Source organism: Pongo abelii, chromosome 6, assembly GCF_028885655.2.
Source record: "Pongo abelii isolate AG06213 chromosome 6, NHGRI_mPonAbe1-v2.0_pri, whole genome shotgun sequence".
Classification (NCBI taxonomy): Eukaryota; Metazoa; Chordata; class Mammalia; order Primates; family Hominidae; genus Pongo; species Pongo abelii.
In genome coordinates, this window is record NC_071991.2 from 37,057,830 (window position 1) to 37,085,576 (window position 27,747).

The window sequence follows — 27,747 nt, forward strand, 5'->3', positions numbered from 1 at the left end:
CATTCCCAGATAAATACCATTTGCTTTTAGACAGCCTCTCTGCTTGTTGTTTAGGTCGACACTGGCTACTGTAGGTGGAGCCTAAATTTGATCACTGATCCTTACTCCAAATTTTGTCCCCATTTTTCCTAAACCACAGGTTTCTGTTACTATAATAATCTAAACAGAGAATTGAAGCGTTCTACACTATTGATATCTGTTCCTGATGACTTTTTTGTTAAGGTGGGGGTGTCTGGGAATGAGGTAAGGAAGGAAGAGAATATAGAGAAAGAAAGAGAATAGGAAAGGGAAAAAACAAACTTCTTACTATAATTGTATATTATTTTTATTCAATGCATACAGCCATTTGCATTTTTTACACATTGCATACATTCTCCTGTAGCATATCAGTTTGATCAATGAATACAAATATATATGCTCGATTAAGTATCTCATATAGAGAACTAATTTGAAACTTAAATTTTAGGTAAGCAAATGCATGATAAGTTTATTCTGGGAAAGAAGCTAAAATATCTGTGGCTTTATTTGGCTTTTTGAAAACATTCCCACATAAAATTATTATTTTACTAATCAATTAATGTAGAAAACATAGAACTATATTTTTAAGCTAATTACTTAAATATAAACAATTTAACATTTATAAAACAAGGTAATTCAGTTTGAGTATTAAAAAGTTTTTGTTAATTCTACTAAATTAAATATTAAAACAGCATATTTTTACTTAAACGTTTATACAAAATAACAAATGTTTAATATTTTGAATATCAGTTTGTGAAAAAATAGCAAAAATTTAAAAACAGCAAATGTTACAATGTTTTCTATTAAATGTTTATAAATTCATGGCATAATAAATTAAAATATTTTTCTTAACATAAACTGTATCACCATATTCTGTAATTAAATTTTTTTGTCACTCGAAATGATTTCTATGAAGACTACAATACCAAATATTGGAAAAGGCTTAACGCCTGTTCTGTAAGTTTTCTCTAGTTAAGAATCCAGTAGCAATGCCCGCTAAGAGTGGTTCATACAGTAGGAGGAGCAAGTGATTGGTTCTGAGACACTGGGACATCACCAGGTCAGCAGGGCAGAGGGTACCAGAGGCCTTAGCTGTGTTTGTTAGCCATGTGTTTCACATCCCAGAGAAATGCAAGAAACAAAAACCAACACCTGCCCCTTCTATGCAGCAATGTCAAATCTGCTGCGAGGTAAATTATTCAATGAGAGTCTATATTAATAAAATGCAAAAAGAGCCTCAGAAATATAGCTATAATACAGTCATGTCATACTTGGCCATTTAAAAATTATCCTAAATACATACTGCATCAGGATTTATTTGAGCTCTGCTGGTGTTGATGCAGATACAGATTCTTCTGGGCCTATAACACAAAGTAAATAAATGAGTAGACAAAGATGACATTTTCTGTAAATCAAAAAACATTAATTTTAAATACAAGAAAACACATAGTTCTGTACCTATTAATAAGGATTATTTCTGAGTCTACATAAAAATTGAGCTTATGATCCTGGCATAAATCTTACATTGGAAACACAAGACTACAACTTTTGCACTGGTAGACTAGAAGAGAATGCCCCATTGGAAACAGTTCAATTCATGAGTTTTGCCTGTGTATGGTGGAAGGTTTCTGCTGACATAAGCACACTGATAAGAATTATTAAATAAATAGTATGAGCACAGCCTGGGCAAGGCAAGTAGGGAAGAGGGGCAACTCAGGCTGTCTGTCAGCCTCGGCATGGCACGTGTCCCTGCTCCCAGGCCTTTTGCAATCTTCATTAATGTTGACCCTCTCAAAGTACAGTAGTGTACCAGTTTCCTAATGCCCAGATTTAGGGCATGTCAAAACATCTAGGACAGCTGAAAAAAATTGCAATAAAGAAATAATAATAATCTTGTGTCTCATGGAGGGAAAGAAATATCAAGAAGAAGCCTTAGGCTGGGCGTGGTGGCTCACACCTATAAACCCAACACTGTGGGAGGCTGAAGTGGGTGGATTGCTTGAGCTTGGGAGTTCAAGACCAGCCTGGGCAACATGGTGAAACCTCGTCCCTAAAAAAATACAAAAATTAGCCAGGCATAGTGGCATGCACCTGTAGTCCCAGCTGCTCGGGAGGCTGAGGCAGAAGGATCACTTGAACCCAGGATGTCAAGGCTGTAGTGAGCCATGCTTGCACCACTACACTCCAGGCCCGGCAACAGAGCAAGACCCTGTCTCAAAAAAATAAAATAAAATAAAATAAAATAAGAAGCCTTGACAAGATTAGTCTCCAGAAAGTTATAGCAACACACTCTAAGTGGAGAGATGTCTAGTTGGAAGGAAAAAAGGCACTTTCTAAATTGCCTATTGCTTATAAAGTTAAAACCATGATGGACAGCAGGGGAAATAGGAAAAAAGAAGAGGAAATGAAATACAGGAAGGAAAATAGTGGTCAGACTGACAGTGGAGAGGGTGTGGTTGTCAAAAACTCTAGCACTAGCCTTGGCATCAGAGATACTGAGAGGTGGGAGCAGGCATTTCATAGTGACCCCCGCCTCAGCTATCCAGAAACTAAGCAGAGCAGATCCTCTTCTCCACATGACGATTCTTCCAGCTCTTAGGGGCTATGCTGCTTATTTAGGCTTTCATTAATTTGAAACGTTAAAAGGTTTCTTCAAAATTAAACAGATCTTGCTGATAATATAAACACAAAGATTACATCACACCTGCAATATAAAGTTTATACATTTATATGAATGCCAAACGATCGTCCCTTGATCAGGTAATATGTAATATTTTGTCAATGGTGAAGTAAATTCTATCTTCTTAAGACAATGCAGAATAATAAATGCTTATCATATCTTATGAAGGTGATCTTCTGTACCTGCTGCATTTGTATATTCAACTTGAGGTCCTAAAGAAGAATAATCTAAGCCCAAGGTTAGCAGAAGGAAAGACAGAAAAGATAAAAAATGTAAGAGTAGTATTTTTATTGTAAACAAAATTGACAAATATTTAGCTAGACTAAGAGAGAAAAAAAAGAAAAGACTGAAAAAAATAAGAAAAGAAAGGAGACCTTGCAACTGATACTGCAAAACACAAAGGATCACAAAGGACGACTGTGAAGGATTATACACCAATGCATTGGATAGTCTAGAGGAAATGGATACATTCCTAGAATCATACAATCCACCAAAGCTGAATCATGGAGAAATAGAAAATTTGAACAGTCTAAGAATGAGTATGGAGATTTAATCAGTTAAAAAAAAAAACAAAAACAAAAAACTCTCCCATCAAAGAAAAGCCCAGGACATAATGGCTTCACTGGTGAATTCTACCAAACATGTAAAGGAAGAACTCATACTAACCCTTCTCAAGCTGTTCCAAAAAAATTGAAAAGGAAGGAACACTTCCAAACTCATTTTATGAGGCCAGCATTATCCTGATACCAAAGTCAGACAAGGACACTATAAGAAAAAAAAATTATAGGCCAATTCCCCTGATAAAAATAGATGCAAAAATTCACAACAAAATACTAGCAAACCAAATTCAACAGCACATTAAAAAGATCATAAACCATGATCATGTGGAATTTATCCCTGGTAAGCAAGGATGGTTCAACATATGCAAATCATTAAATGTGATATACCACATTAACAGAATGAAGGACGAAAACCATATGATCACCGTAATAGATGCAGGAAAAGTGCTTGACAAAGTTCAACATACTTTTATGATAAAAACTCTCAACAAATTAAGCATAGAGGAAACGTACCTCAACACAATAAAGACCATACATGAGAAGCCCACAGCTAATATGATATTCACCAGTGAAAGCGGAAAGCTTTTTTTCTAAGATCAGGAGAAATACAAGGGTGCTCACTATCACCATTTCTATTTGACTAAGTACCTGAAGTCTTAGCCAGAGCAATTAGGCATGAAAAATAAATAGAAATCATTCAGATTATAAAGAGACAAGTGAAATATTCTGTTTGGTGACAATGTGATCTTATATATAGAAAGCCCTAAAGACTCCACCAAAAAATTGTGAAAACTGATAAACAAATTCAGTAAAGTTGCAGGCTACAAAATCAACAGACAAAAATTGGTAGCATTCTATATACTAACAACAAATGATCTGAAAAAGAAAGTAAGGAAACAATCCCATTCTCAATAGCATTAAAAAATACTTGGGAGTAAATTTAGCCAAGGAGGTGAAAGACTTGTACACTGAAAACTATAAAACATGGATGAAATAAATTGAAGAAGACACAAATAAATGGAAACATAGCCTACGTACATGGATCAGAATAATTAATACTGTCAAAATGTCCATACTATCCAAAACAATCTACAGATTCAATGCAATCCCTATCAAAATTCCAATGACATTTTCACATATTTTCTAGAAAATAAATCCTAGAATTTGTAGGGAACCACAAAAGGCTCTGAATAGCCAAACCAATCTTGAGCAAACAGAAAAAAAAAAAAAAAACAGATATATGGAATCATGCTATCTGATTTCAAAATATATTGCAAAGCTAGAGTAAGCAAAACAGCATGATACTGGCATAAAAATGGAAGTATAGATCAGTGGATAGAGCCAAGAAATAAACCCACACATTAACAGTCAATTAATTTTCAACAAAGGTGCCAAGAACACACAATGAGGGAAACGACAGTTTCTTCAATAAATGATGCTGGGTAAACTGAATATCCACATGCAGAGAAATAAAATTGGATCTTCATTTCATTTAATATACTAAAATCAACTCAAAATAGATGAAGACTTAAATAAAAGGCCAGAAACTGTAAAACTGCTATAGGTTGAGTATCCTTTATCTGAAATCCTTGGGACCAGAAGTGTTTGGGATTTCAATTATTTTTAAATTTTGAAATATTTGCATACTTACTGGTTGAGCATCCCAAACCCAAAAATCCAAAATCCGAAATGTTCCAATGAGTATTTCCTTTGATTTCAGATTTTCAGATTTGGGATGCTAAACCTATAGAAAAAATATAGGGAAAAAGCTCCGCAGCATTGGTCTGGGCAATGATTTTTTGGACAGAACACCAAAAGCCTAGGTAACAAAAGGAAAAATAAGTGGGACTACCTTAAAAAGTTTCTGCAAGCAAAAGAAACAAACAACAAAATGAAAAGACAAGGCACAGAGCAGGAAAAAATATCTGGAAACCATACATCTGATAAGGGGTTAATATCCAAAATGTATAAGGAACTCAACTCAGTAGCAAAAAAACAAATAATCCAATTTAAAAATGGGCAAAGGACTTGCATAGACATTTCTCAAAAGAAGACATGTAAATGGCCAACAGGTATATATAAAAAAGCTCAACATCACTATCATCAGGGAAATGCAATGAGATAGGGAAAACCACAATGAGATATCATCTCACACCTGTCAAAATGGCTATTACCAAAAAGATGAAAAGCAAGTGTTGATGATAATGTGGAGAAAAGGGATCCCTTACATACTGAAGGTGAAATGTAAATTAGAATAGCCATAATGGAAAACATTATGGAGTTTCCTTAAAAAACTAAAAATCGAATTCTCGTATGATATAGCAATCCCACTGCTGGGCATATATCAAAGGAAATGGAATCAGTGTGTCACAAAGCTACATCTGTGCTCCCAAATTTTCTGCAGCATTATTCACAATAGCCAAGCTATGGAATCAACCTCACTGTCCATGAACAGATGAATAAGGAAAAAAATGTGGTATACACACGATGGAACACTATTCAGCCTCTAAAAAAGAAGTAAATTCTGTCATTTGTGACAACATGGATGAACCTGGAGTACATTAGTCTAAGTAAAATAAGCCAGGTACAGAAAGACAAATACTGTATAATTGCACCATATATGGAATCTAAAAAATTGAACTCAGAAGTAGAATAGAATGTGTTACCAGGTGCTGGGGATGGGGCAGTAGTTGATGGGGTAAGAGGAGAAGTTGGTCAAAGGGTGCCAAGTTTCCCTTAGACAGGAGGAGTTAAGTTTTAATTATCTATTTCACAGCAAGGTGAATAAAGTTAATAATAATATATTGTATATTTCAAAATCATTAAAAGAACAGATTTTAAGTGTGATCACCACAAAAAAAGGATAAGTATTTGAGGTAATGGATATTTTAGTTACCTTGATTTAATGATGCCACAACTTATACATATATCAAAACATCGCATTGTACCCCATAGTTATATACAATTATTATTTGTCAATTAAAAATAAAATAAAAAGTAAACTAAAAAATAAATTGGAGTCTCCGATGGCTTCTTACTTATCTTTTCTAGTATGACTCTCACATGAGGAGTAATACAATGTGTGTCTATGAACTAAAGTATGTTTTTGCTTGTGTAACATGAATAAAAGAATAATAGGCCAGGCGCGGTAGCTCACGCCTGTAATCTCAGCACTTTGGGAGGCCGAGGCAGGCAGATCACGAGGTCAGGAGATCGAGACCATCCGGCTAAGGCGGTGAAACCCCATCTCTACTAAAAATACAAAAAATTAGCCAGGCATGGTGGCGGGCCCCTGCAGTCCCAGCTACTCGGGAGGCTGAGGCACGAGAATGACGTGAACCTGGCAGGCGGAGCTTGCAGTGAGCCGAGATCGCGCCACTTGCACTCCAGCCTGGGCGACAGAGCGAGACTCCGTCTCAAAAAAAAAAAAAGAATAATAATCCTGTTGTAATTGTGTAAGTGATCCTCTTTTTGCTCTCCTTAAGTTTCTGGAACTCTGATTTTTTTAAAGCATACATGGCACAGGCTTTGTAGTCAGAATGCATGCAGTTTGGAGAAGGATATTCCAGGCTGCCTAGAGGCTGTAGTCTCAGATTGCAGGACTATGTCCATCGATTTTTTTGTGTAAGACTTTTTGTGTTTTGGTGCAGGTTGCTTTATAAATACTCACTTTGAGAAGACTCTGTAATAAAAAGTCCATTCGATGTTCAGGTTAATGAAACAGATCAAGTATTAAAAGAAGTCATAATTACTTAAAGATTTAATAATAATTCTGTATTACTTAAAACAGCAATAAGTCATAAAACACTCTTGACATTGTAAAGTTCAATAGGGCACTTTTTTTTTTTTTTTTTTTAGACAGAGTTTCCCTCTTGTTGCCCAGGCTGGAGTGCAATGGCACGATCACGGCTCACCGCAACCTCCGCCTCCTGGGCTCAAGTGATTGTCCTGCCTCAGCCTCCCGAGTAGCTGGGATTACAGGCATGTGCCACTACTCCCAGATAATTTTGCATTTTTAGTCCAGACGGGGTTTCTCCATGTTGGTCAGGCTGGTCTCGAACTCCTGACCTCAGGTAATCTGCCTGCCTTGGCCTCCCAAAGTGCTGGGATTACAGGCATGAGCCACAGTGCTCAGCCAATAGGGCGCTTTTTAACAACACTGAATATGAACTTGTCACCATCTCATCCTCCAGGATAATAAAGGAGAGAGTTGGCCAATAAGTGGCAGATCTTGCTCAACAAATACAGTAAGGAACAGGGTGTGGAATGGCAAGCGGTGACCTCACTTACAAATAACCACACCAAACACTTCAAATGTCTGAAGAGGTATAACACGCCATCTTTCCTCTTAATCAAAGAGCTCAAGCCTCAAGAGTAAAAACAGGTTTCCCAGAAGCAAATGGTCAATAATTAATAGAGCTATGGATACTGAACATAATGCTCAATAGGCTTTAAGATGGATGTGTTGAAAAAATAAGATGAATTATTTCTGTACTATTAAAAATAAAAATGAATGGCTGTGCACAGTGGGTCACACCTGTAATGTCAGTACTTTGCAAGGCAGAGGCAAAAGAATTGTTTGAGCCCAGGAGTTTGAGGTCAGCCAGGGCAATATAGTGAGGGCTTGTCTTTATGAAAAATAAAAAAATAGCTGGGTGTAGTGGTGCATGCCTATAGTCCCAGCTACTTGGGAGGCTGAGATGGGAGGATCGCTTGAGCCCAGGAGGTCGAGGCTACAGTCATCTGTGATTGTGCCACTTCACTCCAGCCAGGACAACAGAGTAAGACTCTGTCTCAAAAAATACATAAATAAAATAAAATATTATAATAAATAAAAACTAATATAGTACTTTGAACATCTAATTGTGGAGAAAGTTCTAAATTATTCAAAGCTTGAGACATGCCAATAATGGAGTAATTTTAAGTTTGAATTTTGACTTATTTTCAAAGCTTTTTAAGAAGTGATCTCAAAAAGTACCGGCTGCTTATGCAAAAGTCATTTTAGCGTCAAAATTTTTTGGATCTGGAAGATTAAAAGTTGATATTATTTGGTATATTATTTGTTTGTTATATCAAATGAACTATCAAAATTTTTGACAAATAAAAGAAAATGTAAAACCCCAAAAGTCATGACTTCAGCTATTCGTTTGAATAAAGAGGAAAGAGCGAAACATGTATTACTCTCTTGCTTATCTGTAACCTTAGTACTTCTGTGGGCGTTTTCACATGGTTTTTGGGTTACTCATTTCTCATTATGAGACGCATCATGTGATAAGAACGTCAGCTGCTGCATCACAATTAACCAAGCCTCCAGTAAACGCAGATGGCCACCTGTGCCTCACCTGGGGCGTCCTCAGGACCTTCAGGAGCCTCTGCGTCCTGGAGCCTGGCTGCATCCTGGGGACCTTCCGGGTCTCGTGGGGACTGAGACAACACTGATGCCCTGGAGGTCTTCGGGGTCCTCTTGTCTGTGTCAGCTCGCTGCTGCTGCAACCACTCATCCTTATATCCATTGCTAATGAGTTTGGAAAAATTGGTAGGTGAACTGTTTTTTTGACCAGGCCTTAAAAAGAGTAAAAGTAATGTGAAACTTAAGTACAAGGGTTAATGATAAAGCAGAAGCAGTATTCCACGAACACACCAAATAGGAGGTGTCACTGTCCCTTTAAACCTAACAAACCTCTCTCTCTGTGTCTCTCCCTCTCTCTTTCTCCTTCTACCTCTCTGCCCCTTTGTCTCTCCCTCTGCGTCTCTGTCTCACTGTCTCCATTTTTAAGCATAGCAAGTGTATGTCAAAGTATCCCTTGTACAGGGATGACAGCATGTTTAGTTCAGCTTCCAAAATGTTTCTTTGTGATAGTCAATTAAGAATTAGTAATAATTCTAGTATTTCACAGGGAAGCCTTCCTAAGAAAACACCATATCCTTCCTCATAGTAAGGGATTGCTCAGAACTACCTTTAAAAACAAAACAAAACAACAACAACAACAACAAAAAGCCTGCTAGGTGCGGTGGCTCACGCCTATAATCCTAGCACTTTGGGAGGCCGAGGCAGGCAGCCATGAGGTCAAGAGATCGAAGCCATCCTGGCCATCCTGACCAACCTGGTGAAACCCTGTCTCTATGAAAAATACAAAAATTAGCTGGGCATGATGGCACACACCCGTAGTCCCAGCTACTTGGGAGGCAGAGGCAGGAGAATCACTTGAACCTGGGAGGAGGAGGTTGCAGTGAGCCGAGATCGCACCACTGCACTCCAGTCTGGGCAACAGAGTGAGACTCCGTCTCAAAAAAAAAAAAGAAAAGAAAGAAAAGAGAGAGAGAAAGAAAAGAAAGAAAGAAATAAGAAAGAAAAGAAAAGAAAGAAAGAAGAAAGAAAAGGAAAGGAAAGAAAGGAAGAAAGAAAAGAAAGAAAGAAAGAAAGAAAGAAAAAAGAAAGAGGGAGAGAAAAAAAGAAAGAAAAAGAGAGAGAAAGAAAGGAAAGGAAAGGAAGGAAGGAAGGAATGGAGGGAGTTGGGCACAGTAGCTCACACCTGTAATCCCAGCACTTTGGGAGGCCGAGGCAGGCAGATCACTTGAGGTCAGGAATTTGAGACCACTCTGGCCAACATGGTGAAATCCCATCTCTACTAAAAATACAAAAAATTAGCCAGGCATGGTGGCGGACACCTGTAGTCCCAGCTACTCAGGAGGCTGAGGCAGGAGAATGGTGTGAACCCAGGAGGTGGAGCTTGCAGTGAGTCAAGATTGTGCCACTGCATTCCAGCCTGGGCGACAGAGTGAGACTCTGTCTCAAAAAAAAAAAAAAAAAAAAATTAGCCAGCTGTGGTGGCAGGCACCTATAGTCCTGCTGCTTGGGAGGCTGAGGCAGGAGAATCACTTGAACCTGAGAGGTGGAGGCTGCTGTGAGCTGAGTTCGTACGCCTGCACTCCAGCCTAGGCAACAGAGCAAGACTCCATCTCCAAAAAAGAGAAATGATTACTTTCTTACTCGTTCTTTCTTGTTCTTATCAATGATTATCTGCTGCTATTTTACTCTCTTACACAGGTTTGTCTCCAGTCATTTCTTGATGTTAGCTTAGCCTTTCACCATCTACTGTGTCTTCACAAATCTTATCCTGACCCACACTGAAGAGTGACAGGGCAGTTTGACATGGTAGATGTAGTGTGAGCTTTCAGCTCGAGCAGTAGGAGCCCACCACCCGTTCTCTCTGAGCCTCCATCTCAGCACTTTGAGAGACAGAGGCAGGAGGATTGTTTGAGTGCAGGAGTTTGATACCAGCCTGGGTAACATAATGAGACCTTGTCTCTACAAAAACTAAAAAATTAGCTGGGTGTGGTGGTGCATGCATATAGCCCCAGCTATTTGGGAGGCTGAGGTGGGAGGATTTCTTGCACCCAGGAGGGGTTCAATCACTTTGTTATCAAGGCCATTCCTAATGCTTCATTTTCTCTCTCTCTTGCACATCTATAAATACATGTCTAGGTATACATATATACTTACATATATAAAAACACATATGAATACATGTATATTTCCCTCTCTATCAGCCTGAGCTTGGTGCTCTCATGGCATTTGTCACAATGCAATGTATCTGATTATTTTTTCCCCATTAGACAAGAAGCTGTTTGAAGAATTAGTCAGGTAATTAATAACATTTATCCTAGCATTAAACTTGGATTCCGGGAGAGTAAGAAGACACCTAAGGCCTCAGGGATTTCACTCTCCCAACTGGAGCATCAGCAAATGTCAGTGTGCCTGCTATATCTTCCAACTGGAAACAGAGCCAGCATGCTTACAAGGTGCGGACACCTCAGTTCAGGCCTTGGACACAGAAACGTCAGGACCTGGTGGCCCCTACATGCAGGACAAGCAGCCCCCGTGAACTGTGGTGAGGGTGGTATCTTGGGGGGGGTGGTGCTTCAGGCAGGGCACAGCCTGATGGAGAAGCAGAGCCTCCACACTGCCAACCTGCAGCAAGCGTGACCTGGAAAGGCAGATGTGTTCAATAGGGGCAAAATGACATTAGGAAGGAACAGAAACCACAGTGAAGAGGCGACAGGCACAGCCAGGCCAGGCCGCAGACAGGGCTTCGGGAAGTTGTGTGGATGCTGTCACCGGCGCAGTCATCACCCGATGAAAGACGGAAGGCCAAACCCAAACCCAGTCCAGACAGCGCGGGCGTAGCTCAAGTACTTACATGGGGGGGAAGGAGAGTCTACTTCCTGCAGGGTCCTTAGGGCCAAGTGGGGTGCCTGCTTTGCTCAGATACTTTGAGTCAATGGCTGGTAGCTTCAGCTGTGTGAGGAAATACACAAAACCCTGAGTTAGTGGAAAGCATTCAACAGCTAGAGAAGAAAACTCACTAAAGGTAGCAAAGGTACAAAGCTTGTAGACTGGACTTTCAATGTGGTCATTGTAAATGGTCACAATAAAATATAATTCAGCAATAATCTCATTCAACAAAATAGTTATGTAAAAGGGACTATCACTAACTCAAAAGCAGTTGCTATATTTGAGTAAAGATGCCATCTGCTCAGGAGGAAAAACAATGAACAACTAAGAGCCTGGTCCTGAAAGAACTTCCCACACCCAGATGAAAAGCACCTGTACGCTTTTGTAATAATCATCCAGAACTGGAAACAACCCAGATGTCCACCAACAAACGAATGGATAAACAAATTGTGTCATGATCAACCAATGAAACTCAGCAACAGAAACGAATGAACTACTGATACTCAGAACAGCACGGCCATGCGTAAGTAATGTAGATGCATGATGTAAATGCATTACACCACATGGGAGAAGCCAAGCAGGAAAGATGTCATGCCGTATGATTCCATTGATTTCACATTCTGGAAAAGGAAGTGTAAGAATTAAAGAAAGAGGAAAGAAACACGAAATGCGGCTTGGCAGTCAAAGACAGGTTTTCTTTAGTTAAAACCTGAGAGGTGCTCCTGGCCTATTGTGGTCAGGAGCACTTTCTCTTACAGACTAAAAGTATATATCAGTTTTGGGGTGAGGGGGCTTATCAGAAGCTTGGAATGTTTATGTGTGTGGAGAAGTTCATGGCTGGGTTGGAATCTCTCTGGGAGGAGGGGAGGCTATCTTGGGGCAGATATCTTTCAGCCTGGAGGGGGGTTAACTCGGGCCTGGCATCTTCTTGGCTGGAGGGAGCTTATTTAGGGGCTGCCATGTCTCTGGTCAGGGAGGAGTTTGGAATGTTTCTGGTTGAAGATGTTACCTGTGGTTCATGGTCGTGTTGACCTTAGCCATTAGGCTGATGCCCCTTGGATTTAGGCAGTTTTTATTAAGGTGAACTTTTAGAATGAGAGGCTTGTCCAAGATGGTGATGCTCCTGCTCTGTCCGGAAGAACTATAAAGACTGAAAACAGATCGGGGCTTGCAAGGGGCAGGAGAGGGGCTGACTACAAAGAGGGGTAGAAATGCTGGGGGCAACAGAACTGCTATATGTTCCTTGATGGCTGTGGTGGTACACAAGGGACGCCTTAGTCAAAACCTGGAGAGCAGTTCTCTATAAAAGGTGGGTTTCGCTCTATGTAAATTATATCTTATTAAAAGAAATAGAAATACATGCTATGGGAAAACTGGAAAAAACAAAACCCAGCAAACAAAATCCATGGAGGTATTGCTAACAATTATAGGAAGAAAAGATGGCTATTCAAAAAAAGGAAAGAAGATCCCCCGATCACCCTGTAGGTGAGCAAGACCCCCATGAATGCTGGTAACCAACAGGAAACACATGTGCCCTAAGTCTTGTCAAGTGTCCACCATGTGTCCCGTGTGGGGCCAGGGCACAGCTGAGGAAGCGCTTTGTCAGCTGGCCCACGCCCATGATGTGATCATCACTCATAGGTGACCTTCATACCAAAGTGGTGATGGTGTTGTCTTATTAGGGAAGTCAGAGCCCATCCCGATGTGGTGCTCATCCCCTGCACCTTACCCAACACCATGTCCCTCTACCTGTTAAATACTCAGCAAGTGTGTCTTTAACCACCACCCCTTGTCATCCTATCTCCTTCCCCATAGTGAGGGGCTGGCTTCAGGAACTTTGTGCAGCCCCTAGCACACCTTTTGTAAATGGGTACTAACTTAAAAACCCCACTTGATTTGAGAGTGATACAGCATTTAGCATTTTAAGATTTCTGTAGATACGAGCTGTAGCCATGGTTAATATCCAAAGGTTCATTTATCACTAGAGATTGTAGCTCAGTGTAATTGGTCACTTGCACAACACTAAGAGATAGATCTGATTCTTAACATGGTCCATTTTGGCTGAGTGTCTATGGTAGTATGCACCTGTAGACCTAGCTACTCGGGAGGCTGTGGCAGGAAGAGCCCTTGAGCCCAGGAGTTCGAGGGTATAGTGAGCTATGATAATGCTGCTGCACTTCAGCCTGGGTGACAGAGCGAGAACTTCTCTCTAAATAAAAAATAAAATAAAAAACAAAAACAAAAAAACAACAATAAAAGTTCCAATGCCTTTGCACGGATCATGGAAACAACCCAAAATCTGAATCACAGCTGGACATGGAGATCTTAAAGAAAAAGCATGTGGCCCATTGCAGCCAGTTGACATTCCACTTGGTGTTCAGCTACTCAAGTCCCCAAAATAAACTGAGGGGTTTCCCTTCAAACCAAGATGTTGAGGCAACAGCCTAGGAATCAGGCATAAATAGTTCGCAACAACTTCCGCCTACGCTGAGACACATCCAGTCTCTTCATTGTTCAAAATGATCACCCATCAGGTGACAACGGTGTTCACTCTTATTCTTAGTATCAAACACTATTGTTATTTGTAATGTGGACTTCACCGTTTCACTCACAAACCCCAACGTTGGAAGAACTGAGACTAATCTGAGACCTGGTGCTGATGCCCCGGGCAACACTGAGCCCCTGGCAGAGCTGAAGGCCTGGCTCTTGTTCCTTCCAGCACCAAGGAAAGGGGATAGAAGGGCCTCCTATCAAGACTTCCCAACAACAGAGCTGCCAATTCAAGATTGCTTCCAACTTTCTCCATTGCATTCTTAAAATACACATCCTCTGAAAAGGCTTCACTGCACGGCCAGTCACTCCTTTGTGATCGAATACACCACTGGGACTTCATACAGAAGAAGAGAATTCATCTTCTCTTCCTTTATTATCAACAAAGAGTATTCCAGAAAACTCTTAATACTTAAATAAATGAAAATATTCAGAAATGGGATGACTAAATATAAAATTCCTTTTCTATATTTGCCAGATAAGAAGTGTTATGCCAGTTTTCCTCTAGATAAGCATTAACTATCTATAAATCATTTAGCAAAAAAGAATCTTACCTCTTAAAGACATTATTCATAAAAAGAAAAAGAAAGACCATAGTATGGTGGCTGCTTGCCTTTTAGTAGATCCAAACTTAAAATACAGAGCACGTGGCCGATGCCACGAGCAACATAAGACACCACCAGCAGCTAACATCACAGCACTTAATTACTCGGGACCACAGAAGCAAAGCGGATGCAGTTGCCGTCTATTTATGGGCTCCCGTCACCTTTTTTTTCTCCTTTTCAAGTTCCTCAGCCTCTCTTTGCCAAACTGTTTTCATGTCGAAGTCGAAGGGCCCTCTTCTGGATGCATAGAAGAGGTTGGCTTGATCGGGGTTAAATTCTTCATGAACCATGTAATCCGGCATGGAGACAGCCCGCACTCTGCAGGGACAGACAGCAGTTACAGCCTAGTGCTCAGAGCCATTTCCACTCCCTCCCTTCCTTCCATCTCCATCGCTGGCTCTCCCTTTCCCTCTCTCCTTCTGTCTCCCTCCCTCTCTCACTGTCTCCCTTCTTTCCTTTCTCTCTCTCTCCCTCTCTCTCCCTCTCTTGCTCTCTTTCTCTCTTTTCCTCTTCTTCTTTCCCTCTCTTTCTCTCCCTCCCTTATTCTTTTCTCTTCCGTCTCTCTTGACATCAGCACTACCCATCTTCCTTGAAAACACAGATGGGCCCTTCCCTCCTGTGCCTGCTAAACAACACACCAACCCGTCCAGGGCCTGCATCCCAGGATCAGGAGGCCCACTCAGAAATCACAAGTTCTCAATGTTAGTAAAACGAGATGTACTAAAATATGAATTTATAAAACATACCTCATAAAATAATTATTTCTTTTAGAAAGCATCTACCACTTTGACCCCTTAAAATAGCTAAACACCCCTAAACATTTACCATTTAACATGTTCATTTAAAATAATAATAGCATGCTCTGTTTCCTGTTGGATGGTCATTTTTAATGTGGGTATTTAAACTAGCAACCAGTCTTCCCATACACACAGCGCATACAGGAGGGGCATCCAAAGGCACTGGAATGCTTCAGCCTTTCGATCCCTGAAGGTACCATCTGTACACATAACCAGGTTTGAACAGGGAAGAACACTGGATTCAAATTTGACGCGGCAGCACAAACCCCCCATGCAGTGTCTGAGGGGCTGTAGGGGCACCTCCATGTTCTGCTCCTCACTTGTACTTGTTCAGGGCCCCCAGATGCTGAAAAAAGGTCCCAGCTGCAAAGTGGGCATCAAGGGCAAGGTCGAGGAGTGGGGTCCTGGGCACCACTGCAGCAAAGCACCTGAAGGAGGTAGCTGGGGGCCTCTGAGAGAGCGAGTGAAGCGGCCAGGGAGCAGCGGTCAGAGGCTGGAAATGCAGGCTTAGAAGGTGGCCGCAGATACCCAGTAAGAGAAGCCACAAGCGTGGCTGAGCTTCTCAGGGAGCACAGGTGTGAGAAGCGGCACCTCTCCCCAGGCCTCCCACTTCTGATATGGTCTCGGCAGGAAAAAGCCCACAGAGACAGATAAGCGTTGAAAATAACAAAGGGAGGGACAATTAAAAAAAAAAGCGTGTTAAGTTGTAACTCCTGGGTTCCCAGATTTTCAGTGAAGGAAGGATTTCTCCTGAGCTTCCCACTCTTCACATCCTCTGCCTGTCCCAGGATCTGGAGCAGGTGGTCTGTGGTCCAGAGGAGGACAAGTTCCCAGGAGGATGGAAAACACTGAAGGTCCCAGAAGTAGATCATCACTAGAAGGCTTGGACAATTGATAAGGACATATGGGGTGAGAGGAGACAGCAAAGGGACAGGGGTACCAACAGTCTGGAAGAAAAAAGCAGAAGGAAGGGAAGAAAAAGTCCATGTGGCAGTGTGGGTATGGGAGGAAGGGGCATGCCTGAGGTAAGGCTCTCCAGGAGCACCCCAGAGACATGAAGTGCCCCCACCTCCCCCCAGAATTAACCGTTGGCTCGGGGCACCCAGCTAGAGCAGGAGCCGCTCTCAGCTGCAAGAAGGTGCACAGCTGCTTAGAGTCCAGTAGCCGCAGGACTACTGGGCACCCCTCAGTCAGAGCTCAGGGTCAAGGGTGCTCAGGAAACCCATCCCTCCACATCTGCCTGGGGTACTCGGGCTCTACTCTCACCTGAGGCTACCTGCCCTGCTCTGTTCTTGCAAGCACAGGCAGCATTGCAAGAGTGCCCCCAGTCTCCTGCTTCCCCTTCTAAGACTTTCTCTTCTTGCTCAGTTCATCGACTTTGATGTAACCTCTGTTAGCACAGAATATTCCTTTTTTTTTTTTTTTTTTTTTTTTTTTGAGATAGTCTTGCTCTGTCGCCGAGGCTGGAGTGCAGCGGTGCAATCTTAGCTCACTGCAACCTCCGCCTCCTGGGTTCAAGCAATTCTCCAGTCTCAGCCTCCCAAGTAGCTGGGACTACTGGCGTATACCACCACACCTGGCTAATTTTTGTATTTTTAGTAGAGATGGGGTTTCACCATATTGGTGAGGCTGGTCTCGAACTCCTGACCTCAAGTGATCCACCCACCTCGGTGTGAGCCACCCTGCATATTCATTTTAAACAACAGAGGGAACCAATCCTGAAGACAAAAGCTGCATTGTGACCATGGCAGAACATTCAATAACACCAGATAACCACTTGGAAATATATCTATGGTAGTCCTATTTTCACGCCAAAAAATGGGGAAATGGCCTGAAATGATTTTTCATTTTACCTCTCAATCCAAGAGAGGCGGTTTTGGAGATAAAGTTTGCATGTCCACAAATAGAAATTTCTTAGACATTTCAAATATTATGGGAACGATGGCTCCCCATAACTCAATATTGAACATAGAAATTTAGGATTTCATGTATTTCTAGCTTTACCTAGTGCCTTTTGTCTTTAATGAGAATCCCTTGGGATAGGCTGCTATTTCTACATCAGGAGGATGTGGTCAGTCCTACTGAGAGACAGGACTAGCTGGATTTCCTAGGCCGGCTAAGAATTCCTAAGCCTAGCTGGGGAAGGTGACCGCACCCACCTTTAAATATGGGGCTTGTAACTCAGCTCACACCCGACCAATCAGGTAGTAAAGAGAGCTCACTAAAATACCAACTAGGCTAAAAGTGGGAGGTAAAGAAATAGTCAATCGTCTATTGCCTGAGAGCACAGGGGGAGGGACAATGATCGGGATATAAACCCAGGCATTTGAGCCGGCAGTGGCAAACCCCTTTGGGTCCCCTCCCATTGTATGGGAGCTCTGTTTTCACTCTATTAAATCTTGCAGCTGCACACTCTTCTGGTCTGTGTTTCTTCCAGCTTGAGCTGAGCTTTTGCTCACCGTCCACCACTGCTGATCGCCTCCGTTGCAGACCCGTGGCTAATTTCCACCTCTCTGGATCCAGCACAGTGTCCGCTGCACTTCTGATCCAGCAAGGCACCCATTGACGCTCCCGATAGGGCTAGAGGCTTGCCATTGTTCCTGCGCAGCTAAGTGCCCGGGTTCTTCCTAATGGAGCTGAATACTACTCGCTGGGTTCCAAGGGTCTCTTCCGTGACCCACAGCTTCTAATAGAGCTATAACACTCACGCATGGCCCAAGGTTCCATTCTTTGGAATCCATGAGGCCAAGAACCCGAGGTCAGAGAACAAAAGGCTTGCCACCATCTTGAGAGCAGCTCACCACCATCTTGGCAGCAGCCGGCCACCATCTTGGGAGCTCTAAGAACAAAGACCCGCCAGTAACACTGCAGTGCAGTTTACCGAAAAGGATCCCAAAGACACACGACTCTAGGGTGGCACAAAATGCCACAGGTTTCCAGAACTCTGGTTTTCTGACAACTTAGGCTACATCCCTCAAAGAGCAGGCTATTGTAAAAGAGAACCCAAAGTTGTCATATCACATGCTTGCTATCAGTATTAGACATTTGTATTTTTAAAATCAAAATTGGGCTATTTTTTTCCTGTAAAGATAAACAAAAATGTGAGTGCTTTAAGATACTTACTCTTGCTGGCTGGCTGTCGGTGGCTTGCTGTGGTGGATATACCAGTCTGGCAGGGAGTAGGCCACCGGAGAGCCTTTCCTGGTCCCAGGGGCAAAGTGCTTCAACAAATCTCAAAGAGAAAATGACATGGCTGTGAGACACCCCGCCCCCCCTACACAGACGCACAGCATTGCCAGTGATAGGCTCAATTTACAAGGGGAACTGTAGGTCTCCCTGGGGTTGCCTCTGGGATCCAGGGGCTAACAGAACATCTCTGATCCTCACCTGTCTCTGCACAGGCTGACAGGTGGGTGTCCTGCTTTGTGCTCAGGCAGGGACAACCTGTATGCCTCCCCACATCTCACTCTTTGCAGATCTGGACAGAGCTCCTGGTCTTGAGCTGCATCTATGCAGGCCAGCATCTACCAGTTCCGGGAGGGGGCCCATCCCTCCACTGCTCAGGTCTCCAGGGGCTGCACATGCTGGCTCCCTCATCCTCAGCTACCCCCACACCATTCTCCTAGCATAGGACAGTCTGACTGTCCTCTGCCACTGTGGAGCTGTCCCTAACCCCACCCCCACCATTTCCAGGAGAAGCCACACCTCCAGGTTTCCAGATGGGAAGTAGGATACAAGCCCCTGAAAGGTACCTGGGAGATTTCACAGTCACCTTGGAGCCAACCCTGAGAGGCACAGAGAGCACAGGCTCCTTCTCAGAGGCCCAGGCCAGCTCCCGACTCACCCACTTGTTTTCTAGCTCCCCACACTTCCCTCCCCTGGTTTCAAAAGGCAGGGAGTGGGAAGAACTTACTTTCCTGATCATAAGGAGAGCAAAATGATAACAGTGCCCGTGGCAGTAGCAGACAACTTTGGTTGACCTATTACTATCAGTAAGAAAAGTTTAACTTTTTTTTTTCTTTACTTTTAAAGCACTTTTCATTGTTAAATGTTTCAGACTTACAGAAACATTGCAAGAATAGTATGAGTTCCCCTATTCCCTGACCTAGGCTCCCCAAACGATATTCTGCCACATTTGCTTTATGTTTTCTCTCTTTGTCTATCCCTGTCTCTCATTATTATTTTTGTTGTCATTATTGTTTTCAGAATCACTGGGTAGCACGTTGCAGACACAATGCCCAGTCCTCCCCCTATACCTCAGCAGACGTTGTCAAAAGACATTCCTGACATAATCATGGCCACAATGATCACACTCAGGAAACTACTAGTGATGCAGTTCTTTTATCTGATTTACAGACATTCAGAGTTTGTCCCCTTAATGTTCTTTTAACCAACAGCAGGAGGAGGTGAATCTAAGAAAAAATGTCTAGGTCTTGTTCTCTGAGCGTCACACCTAGTCCCTCAAATTGTTTGGTCCAGGCTTTTTAATATTAAAGCAATGATGTCGCCATTTTGCTTCCCATTTTCTCTCTGACAATCCCCACAGGGGTAACAGCAGCTAAAGGGAAAAAAAGGTTAGTGTCTCTCCAAGCCACTGACCACAAGGCTGGCTCTGAGACATTTTAGATGTGGTCTTCCAACACTCTGATCAGTAATTTCTATTGAGCTCAAACAACTTAGTTTTTAGTATAGTTAAGCAGTACTTTCTCAATTAAATCATGTATCAAAATTTGGTCCTCATCAGCATCACACTGAAACTCATCTATGGTCTTCATTTTCTAAAACGTTTTCATACAAAGAACAAGCCGCAATGAGAATAAACAACAAAACCTTTTCACAAATTAGACAAGAATTGGTAGCGTGCAAAGAGAGATTCTCTCTTGGAGGCAACTTCCTGAGATTCTCTTTGTAATGAGAATATAAAGTGGGTGAGGGAAGGGTTGAATCATCGCAAAGGCATTACTCAGAAGAAATATCCTACACAGGAAATTCTGTGGATTCGGCCTATTTATTCTAGCATCATAAAAATTAGCTCATCCCTGGAGATCATGCCCATCCCTACACCTAATTAACCTAGCTTTCCAAAGGCCCTAAGCTAAACATACAGGCTCTATAGTAATATTTTTATATGGAAGAAATTAGGAACAAACACCCCCCTCACCGCCCGCGAGGCTGCCACACTGAACAGGGCAGGAGGGGGCTCACCGGGCCTGCCACCTTGTTTCGCGAGTTTCACATATTCCGAATCTGTTTCTTTTATCCAGTATCTCCGAGTCCCAGGCAGGTTCTCGCTGTGCGAGTCTCCCAAATTGCTGAGACCTGGGATCTGGGACCCTGGTGGGGCATCCACGGCCTTCTCAGAGCGCTTCACTGGGACATGGTAATACCAATCTATAGAGGAGAGAGGCGGAGGGCCATGCTGTTGCTGTGTGTCAGGGTGGCCTCTAGGCCTCTACCAGAGTGTCTCTATGCAGACAACACCATCAGGCGGGGCAGTGCAAGCCACAGAGCCCATTAGCAAGGAAGAAAATGCCCTCTTCTGGGTTACTGACGTGAGTCATAACACCAGCCATGCAATCCAGTCTCTACTGCCCACCAAGATGCCACCACTGGCACAAATCGAGGGGAAAGCTGCTAGGGCTCAGCCTCTTTCATGGGTGCTTTCACTTCCCAGGGAGGTACTCAAGCCCCATGATGTCTCTGTCTCTCTCTCCTAATCTTCCATAAAAATAAGACAACTGTATTTCTGGTTATGTTGGGGAATATACATTCCTGAAAAATCCCAAATCACTTAAAACGTTATAGGTAAGCCTGTGGAATACATGGCTAAATGTTGACCAAGATTTGCTAAATTCAGTATGTTAAAAATACTGAAATCTAAGTTCTGTCACAGAAGTAACAGCCTGTTTGAACACATTTACCAATAGCACAAGAGTGAGAAGAGGCAGGACTGGGGAGTGGTCAAAGAGGCCTGTCCACCGAGCAGTGGCGCTCGAATCAGCTCAGCAGCCTCTCTCCATATGAGTGAGTACAGTGTGAGTTCCCCCATTCTCTCCACCCAGACTCCCCACGTGAGAGTTCATCTCACCTTGTCACTCTCTGTCTCCCTCTCTCCTTGTCCCTTTCATTATTATTAATATGTAATTACTGTTTTCAATCATAATGGCTTTGCTTATGCCTGAGGCCAAACAGGGCAGTGAAAGGTGACCAGAGGTCTAGGTGGTTCCTGAAAAGTGGTGGAAACAGGTGACTTATGTGTTATGGAAAAACGTCTCAGCTGGAGATTCAGAGATTCCTGAGGTGACTGGGTTTGGCTCCCTTGAGAAAGATCAAGTTGAAACACAGTGAGTGTAGATTGTGTGATTTCTATTGTCAAAGGTCCCACGAAGAAGCCAGGCACAATCAAGTGGAGGAAGAGAGCGGTTCTCTGTCCATCCTCCCTTCCTGATTGGAGCCCATGCAGAAAGGTGCTGTGGACAGAGGAGCTGAACATGGGCCTGGTGAAGCCATGAGGCTCCCTAAGGCCTTGAGCTGAGGGTATCCAGGACAGGCCCTGCAGGCTGGCTTGGGACCACCCAGGAGACTCCCTGGAGTCCTACTGGGAGTTTCTGTCAAGTGAGTTGGCAAAATCCCAGGGACCTGGAGTTATCAGTGTTTATTGATGACCCCACAGAGAGAAGAGATGTGGGGCACTCAGACAACTGAGGTTCTAGGTAACTATTTGAATCTGAAATTGATTAACCAGATGCCCAAATATAAGAAAAAAAAATCACACCTGATTGAAAACTTTAGAAACAAAACCCAGGAAGAATGTCAGATACAAAAGATGCAATTAATGTGACACAAGTGACTGGGTGTATTCAATAGCACTTATCAGAACGTACTGTCACAGGGGCAGTATGTTCAGAGTCTAACACAATATCCTCTTCTTGGGTAGGTATAATGTCTAATTTTATGTGTCAACTTGGCTGGACCATGGTACTCAGATATTGGTAAAGCATTATTTTAGCTGTGTCTATGAAGTTTTTTAGATGAAAATAACATTAAAAACAGTAGAATATGAGTGAAGTAGACTGTCCTTTATAATGTGGGTGGGCTTCCTCCAATCAGAGTAAACCAAAAATAAAATTCTAAGCCCCCCCCGCCCCCCCCCACCCCCCGACAGCTGACTGAATGAATCCCCCCACTCAGCCAAGAGCGTTCCAAAGTAAACCTGAAAAATTAGTTCAGGCCATAATGGGAAGGCAGGCTGGACGTGCCTCCTTATACCCTCCTTCCTTTGGAATTCAGGCACAGCAGACCAGCATTATCATTAAAACAGAGATCTTAAGACTGAAAAAACAGACTCTTTGTGGCAGTCAGAGACCAAATTGCAACCTGACTCTAGTATAGCATCACATGACAGATAGCAGGTCCTGAAAGAAATTGAAATATTTTACCCCAATATAGATTTCTTTGACATAGTTTGAAATGGTCCTACAAAGCTGTCTCTTGTGGGGAAAATCTACATTCTGTAGAGAATCCCCTTCCTTTTCCAGCTCTTTTCCTGATCCAGGAGAGAATTAACTGAGCCTGACACTTTTTTAGGTCTGATAAGAGATGGTCACATCTACTCTCTCTGAAGTTGGCTACCTGGAGACTTCATCTGCATGACGAAAACCTTAGTCTCCACAACCCCTTATCTTAACCCAGTCACTCCTTTCTATCGATTCCGTGTCTTTGGATAATAACTTGCAACCAATTACCGATCAGAAAATCTTTAAATCCACCTATGACCTGGAACCACCCCCCGCCCACATACACACACACATACTTGGAGTTATCCCACCTTTTCAAACTGAATCAATGTATACCTTACATGTATTGATTGATGTCTTCCTATAACTTCTGTCCCCCCAAAATGTATAAAATCATGCTGTGACTCAACCATCTTGGGCACATATTCTCAAGACCTCCAGGGGCTGTGTCACAGGCCTTGGGCACTCATATTTGGCTTAGAATAAACCTCTTTAAATATTTTACAGAGTTTGACTCTTTTTGTGGGCAGTTAATTGAAAGTCTTTAGAGAAAAGAATGAGATTCCCCAGAAAGAGGAAATTCTTCCTCCAGACCACTCTGAAACTCAAACTGCAACATCAGCTCTTCCCTGGATCTCCAGCCTGCTGGTCTGCACTGCAAATTTCGAACCTTCCAGCCTCCACAATTATGTGAGCCAATTCCTTAAAACAAATCTCTCTCTCCCTATCTATCTATCTATCTATCTATCTATCTATCTATATGTATATAGAAAGATAGACATGGATATGCTGTTGGTTATGTTGGTTTGGAGAATGCTGACTAATACAGTAGATGCACAGGAAAATAGTACTGAATAAATTGATTCATGCAAGCACAGAGAAATAAGAAGTAACCATCCTTTAAAGCTAAAAGCTTAGACGTTGAATTTTTAATGGATGGTATTTAATACAGACAATCTTTTAAGTATGTAAAAGACATTAAATAGCTGAATCAACACTATATGGTTTTGAAAAGTAAAGAAAAAAATTGGAAAACGTTTAAAGAATTGCACAAAAGATCACAGAGAATCAATTTAAGAATGAATAAGAGAATTTAGCAGCTTCATACTCTGATCATATTCAGTTTAAATATTTTCTTTTTGAGAGAAGGCATTTGATTGTTGAATTATTTTTCTGCTCTGTGTTTTGATTACTAATTAATCCACAGAGAACAGTGTGTTTTCTACCTTCTTCTCATTACTGGAAGCTGTGGACAGGCACTGAACTCGAATCTGGTTGGCCATTTGTAAATGCATACAAAGGAGGCACTCAGAGAACAAGGGCCCCAATCAGTAAGAACCAACTGTGATCACCTCATGCACATGCACACACACACACACACACACACACAGAGGGTTAAAGGGACTAAGAGTTATCTCAGCTTTTATCATGCAAAAAAATTGTTGGCACTTGTACGATATCAGTCATTTACTATCCTATAGATTTTTTGTATATATATAGCCTTCCCTGCCTTCTCGTTTGCCAAATATTAGTACTCTTATTTCATCAGTGAGGAAACACAGTCTGTGACAGTCTATGAGATGAACTGAAGATCCCCCAGCTCTTCTGGTCTCTAAGGCACAAGGCAGTGTGTTATATGTTCACATACCCGCAGGGGCACAGGCTCCTGCTTTAGGCTGCTGTGGCCTCACAGAACAGCTGTGGAGCCACTTGCGAAGTGTGTGACCTTAGGCAAATTACTCCAAACTCTATAAAATGGGGGTAGTGTTACCTTGTAGGGTTGTTATGAGGTTAAATGAGTTAGTGTATATTAATATAAAGCACTTAGAACAGTGCCTGGCAGTTGTTAGTGTTCCTTAGTGCTGTTCATACAGACAAGGTCACTAGAAGGCACCCAGAAGTCACGTAAAGGCTCCAGAGCCCACTGGGAAAAGGCAAATCAGCCAGGCCTTCTGTGCCGTCCCCTTTCCAATCCCCAGCATGTCCACACTATCTTCAATAGTGGTCACAAGGTAGAGCTCTGGGCTAGCAGCATGTTTAGAGTATGAAGAAGGGCCACATTTGGTTCACTTCTGAGCAGATGTGCTGGCTCCAGGGTGCCGACCAGCTGCAACTCGGCTGTCCCAGCTGATCCCCAGGACCCTCTTCTCTACCCTCTTACAGCCTTTCACAAATAAAAAAGCAACAGCAAGAGAAAAAACAAAAAAAAAACCCAGAAGACAGCATCTCAAGACTTCTTCCTTCCCCTCTCCTCCACTTCAAACCCTGGCACATAAGAAAACATGAACCTCACTGAATTCCTTTTCCTGAATCCAGACACTAAAACCAGAATGCATATTTAACTTGCTTGGGGTCTAAAGTAGGAGCAAGGGCTAGGGATTCAGTGAAATACCTAGGGGATTCTGCTAGAAAAGAAACTTCCCAGGTCAACATTCAGGAACGCAGTTGTGAGAGTTGTGTAGGGTTGAACTATGACAAAGAAAACTTCCAAGGGATCCTGTTGCTCCAGATTGAACCAAGATAGGTAGCCTTGGTTCTCTCTTGTTGAAAATAAAGAAAAACAAGACTCCCCCCACTCATATTTAAGTCTTGATTTCACACTCAGGCACAGGAGCAGTTTGTGGCTTTCTTTGACTTGTTAGTTTTATCACTTGGTCCTCCATAGTTCACACCCCCCTCCCGCCCACATAGAGGACGATGGGTCCACAGCGTGTCTAGCAAGCAGAGTGCACGCACCCAACTCTTTCTGGCCGGGACGCGCTCAGGGCGCACTCACCGCAGGGAGCGTAGCGGTGCGTGGCGCCCTGAAGTTCCTTGCTTGTGTTCCTCATGGTCAGGCGCTGCACGCTGCGGGAAAAGACAGATGCTGCCGGACCTGGTGTTCGCGGGTGCGCTGGACGCTGCCTGATTGACCAGCTGCCAGGAGCTGCAGCTGCAAAAGCAAAATCCGCGCGCCCCCTCTGGGTCGGTCTGTACGCCTCGACCTGACACGCCTGCAGGCGCCTTACGATTGCCTAGCGCTTGGCACGTCCATGCAGGGTATACAGCAGGGGGCATGTCCACGCCAGGTAAACAGAAGGGAGCACATCACGCCGGTATACAGCAGGAACACACGCACGCCGGGTAGACAGTAGGGCACGTCCACACAAGGTACACAGCAGGGACGTACGCACTCCGGGTACACAGCTGGGGCACATTCACGCGGGGTATTCAGCAGAGACACGTGCGAGCGGGGCACACAGAGCGGGGGCACGTCACGCCGGGTATCCAGTACAGGCACGTCCACGCCAGGGACACAGCAAGTACAGAGAGGATAAACAACAGGTAACCAAGGGGCCGCGGGACTTGGGCCGGCTGGGAGATCCCGCCCTGTGCTCATCCCAACCCGGCGACAAGGTGGTCCCCTCCCTCCAGCCCCGACGCGCACTGCGCGCACTGCCCGCACTGCGAGCTCCGCACAATGGACAAGGCCGGGACCCCAGTGAGCGCCCCCATTGTCCTCCAGCCCGCTCAGGCTCACCAGCTCCCCGCGGGTCTCCGTGGGCGCTGCCCGCGGCGCCCGGCGTTGGAGTTTTTACACGGCTGGCGGGCTGCAGCCAACCAAACCCAAATTTCCAGAGCGCCGCGGAACCGCAACATCGGCGTCGCCAGGGCAACGGCTGAACGGCCAACCGGCGGGCGCGGCGGGAGCACTGGCAGCCAATAGGGGAAGCCTGAGGGGCAGCGGTGGGCCAATCAGGGCCGGAAGCGGAGCGCGGGCGCCGCCTGTCAACTGCCTACAGCCCAGAGCCGGACCAGGGCAGGGCAGCGCAGCTATGCCACGGGGAACCGGGCGGGACGCAGCGGGGGTGGGAGCAGGGCCTTACTGTTGGAGGGGTGTGGGGACGTGGGGACGTGGGGACGTGGGGGAGTGGGGGCGTGGGGACGTGGGGACGTGGGCGCAGGGCGAGAGTCAGGCCTCAGTCCTCCTCATGCCGCTCTGGCTGGGAACCACAGTTACTGTAGAGCGGTCCAGAAAAATTGGGGACATGCATCATGTTTTCCAAATAAGTATAACTGTCTCACCCTAAAAACACAACAAAACAAAACACCCCACCAGTATACAAAAATAAAACAAAAATAATTTACTAATGAGATGCAGGAGTAATGATTCACTTAGTAAAGGAATCCTTAATTTTAGACAAATTTGCTTGCAAATTTCTCATCTAATGCATTTTTTTCAAGACTAATAAGTATTTGGAAATTGTGTGTCGATAATAAAATTATCATGTGAACATTCTTCCTTATATCTTATTTTTCGAGAATATTTCTGTTTTATAAGTTGAGAGACTTTTTTTAAAGCTCTTAATCATATTTATATGGAATCGTGTTTAGAACTCCAAACATTTGGCTTAAGTGTGAACTTGTTGCCTGCCTGGATTTTGAGATCTACAGAAAGTACAATGAATATATTACCAATGGTGCTTCATGGGAATGAAGATTATCTATCTGGCATATGCTTGGTGAGGCCAATAGACACCAACAGCTATGGCACAGTTCAGTAGGAGACACTTTTGATACCCAGAAAGCCCTATACCACCCTGGCAAAAATAATAAGGGCTAATTGCCCAGTAGTAACCCTTTGTGAGAGTTTGAGGGGATAAGTTGATACAGAGAACATTCAAAGAAATTCTCTTGTTCCAACGACTGCAGCAACAGTTAGCAGCCTTGCTTTTCTCTTGTTAAAAAATTTTTTAAAAATCAAGACTTTTCATGATGGTGGGTATTTGACAACTTGAACTGAA

General features: G+C 43.3%; 2 protein-coding genes across 7 annotated transcripts in view; one reads left to right on the forward strand and one right to left on the reverse strand.

The window, feature by feature from the left end:
* Nucleotides 1-307: 307 nt before the first annotated feature.
* On the reverse strand, nt 308-26,618 carry C6H7orf57 (chromosome 6 C7orf57 homolog). 5 transcript variants are annotated; one of them, XR_008526917.2, is made up of 9 exons: nt 26,484-26,616; nt 25,740-25,810; nt 20,652-20,837; nt 18,570-18,678; nt 14,811-14,967; nt 11,460-11,557; nt 8,601-8,821; nt 2,110-2,227; nt 308-1,379 (listed from the first exon to the last, which is right to left on the reverse strand). XR_008526917.2 is itself a non-coding variant. In XM_024249918.3 (8 exons), exons 2-8 carry the CDS (start codon nt 25,792-25,794, stop codon nt 1,333-1,335), a joined length of 873 nt encoding a protein of 290 aa, XP_024105686.2. In that variant the 5' UTR covers nt 25,795-25,895; nt 26,484-26,618; the 3' UTR covers nt 308-1,332. The 5 variants fall into 5 exon arrangements, 4 of the variants coding, with proteins under 4 accessions (XP_024105686.2, XP_054415182.1, XP_054415181.1 ...); XM_024249918.3 differs by lacking the exon at nt 2,110-2,227 and having other exon boundaries at nt 25,740-25,895; nt 26,484-26,618; XM_054559207.2 differs by lacking the exon at nt 2,110-2,227 and having other exon boundaries at nt 8,601-8,773.
* SUN3 (Sad1 and UNC84 domain containing 3) overlaps nt 26,174-27,747 on the forward strand; it is a 49,083-nt gene continuing 47,509 nt past the window's right edge. The window contains exon 1 of one of the 2 annotated variants that reach the window (XM_063725986.1): nt 26,174-26,287. The gene's annotated coding sequence lies outside the window, so the exon portion shown is untranslated. The remainder of the gene's footprint in view (nt 26,288-27,747) is intronic. The other variant, XM_063725985.1, reaches the window with a different exon arrangement.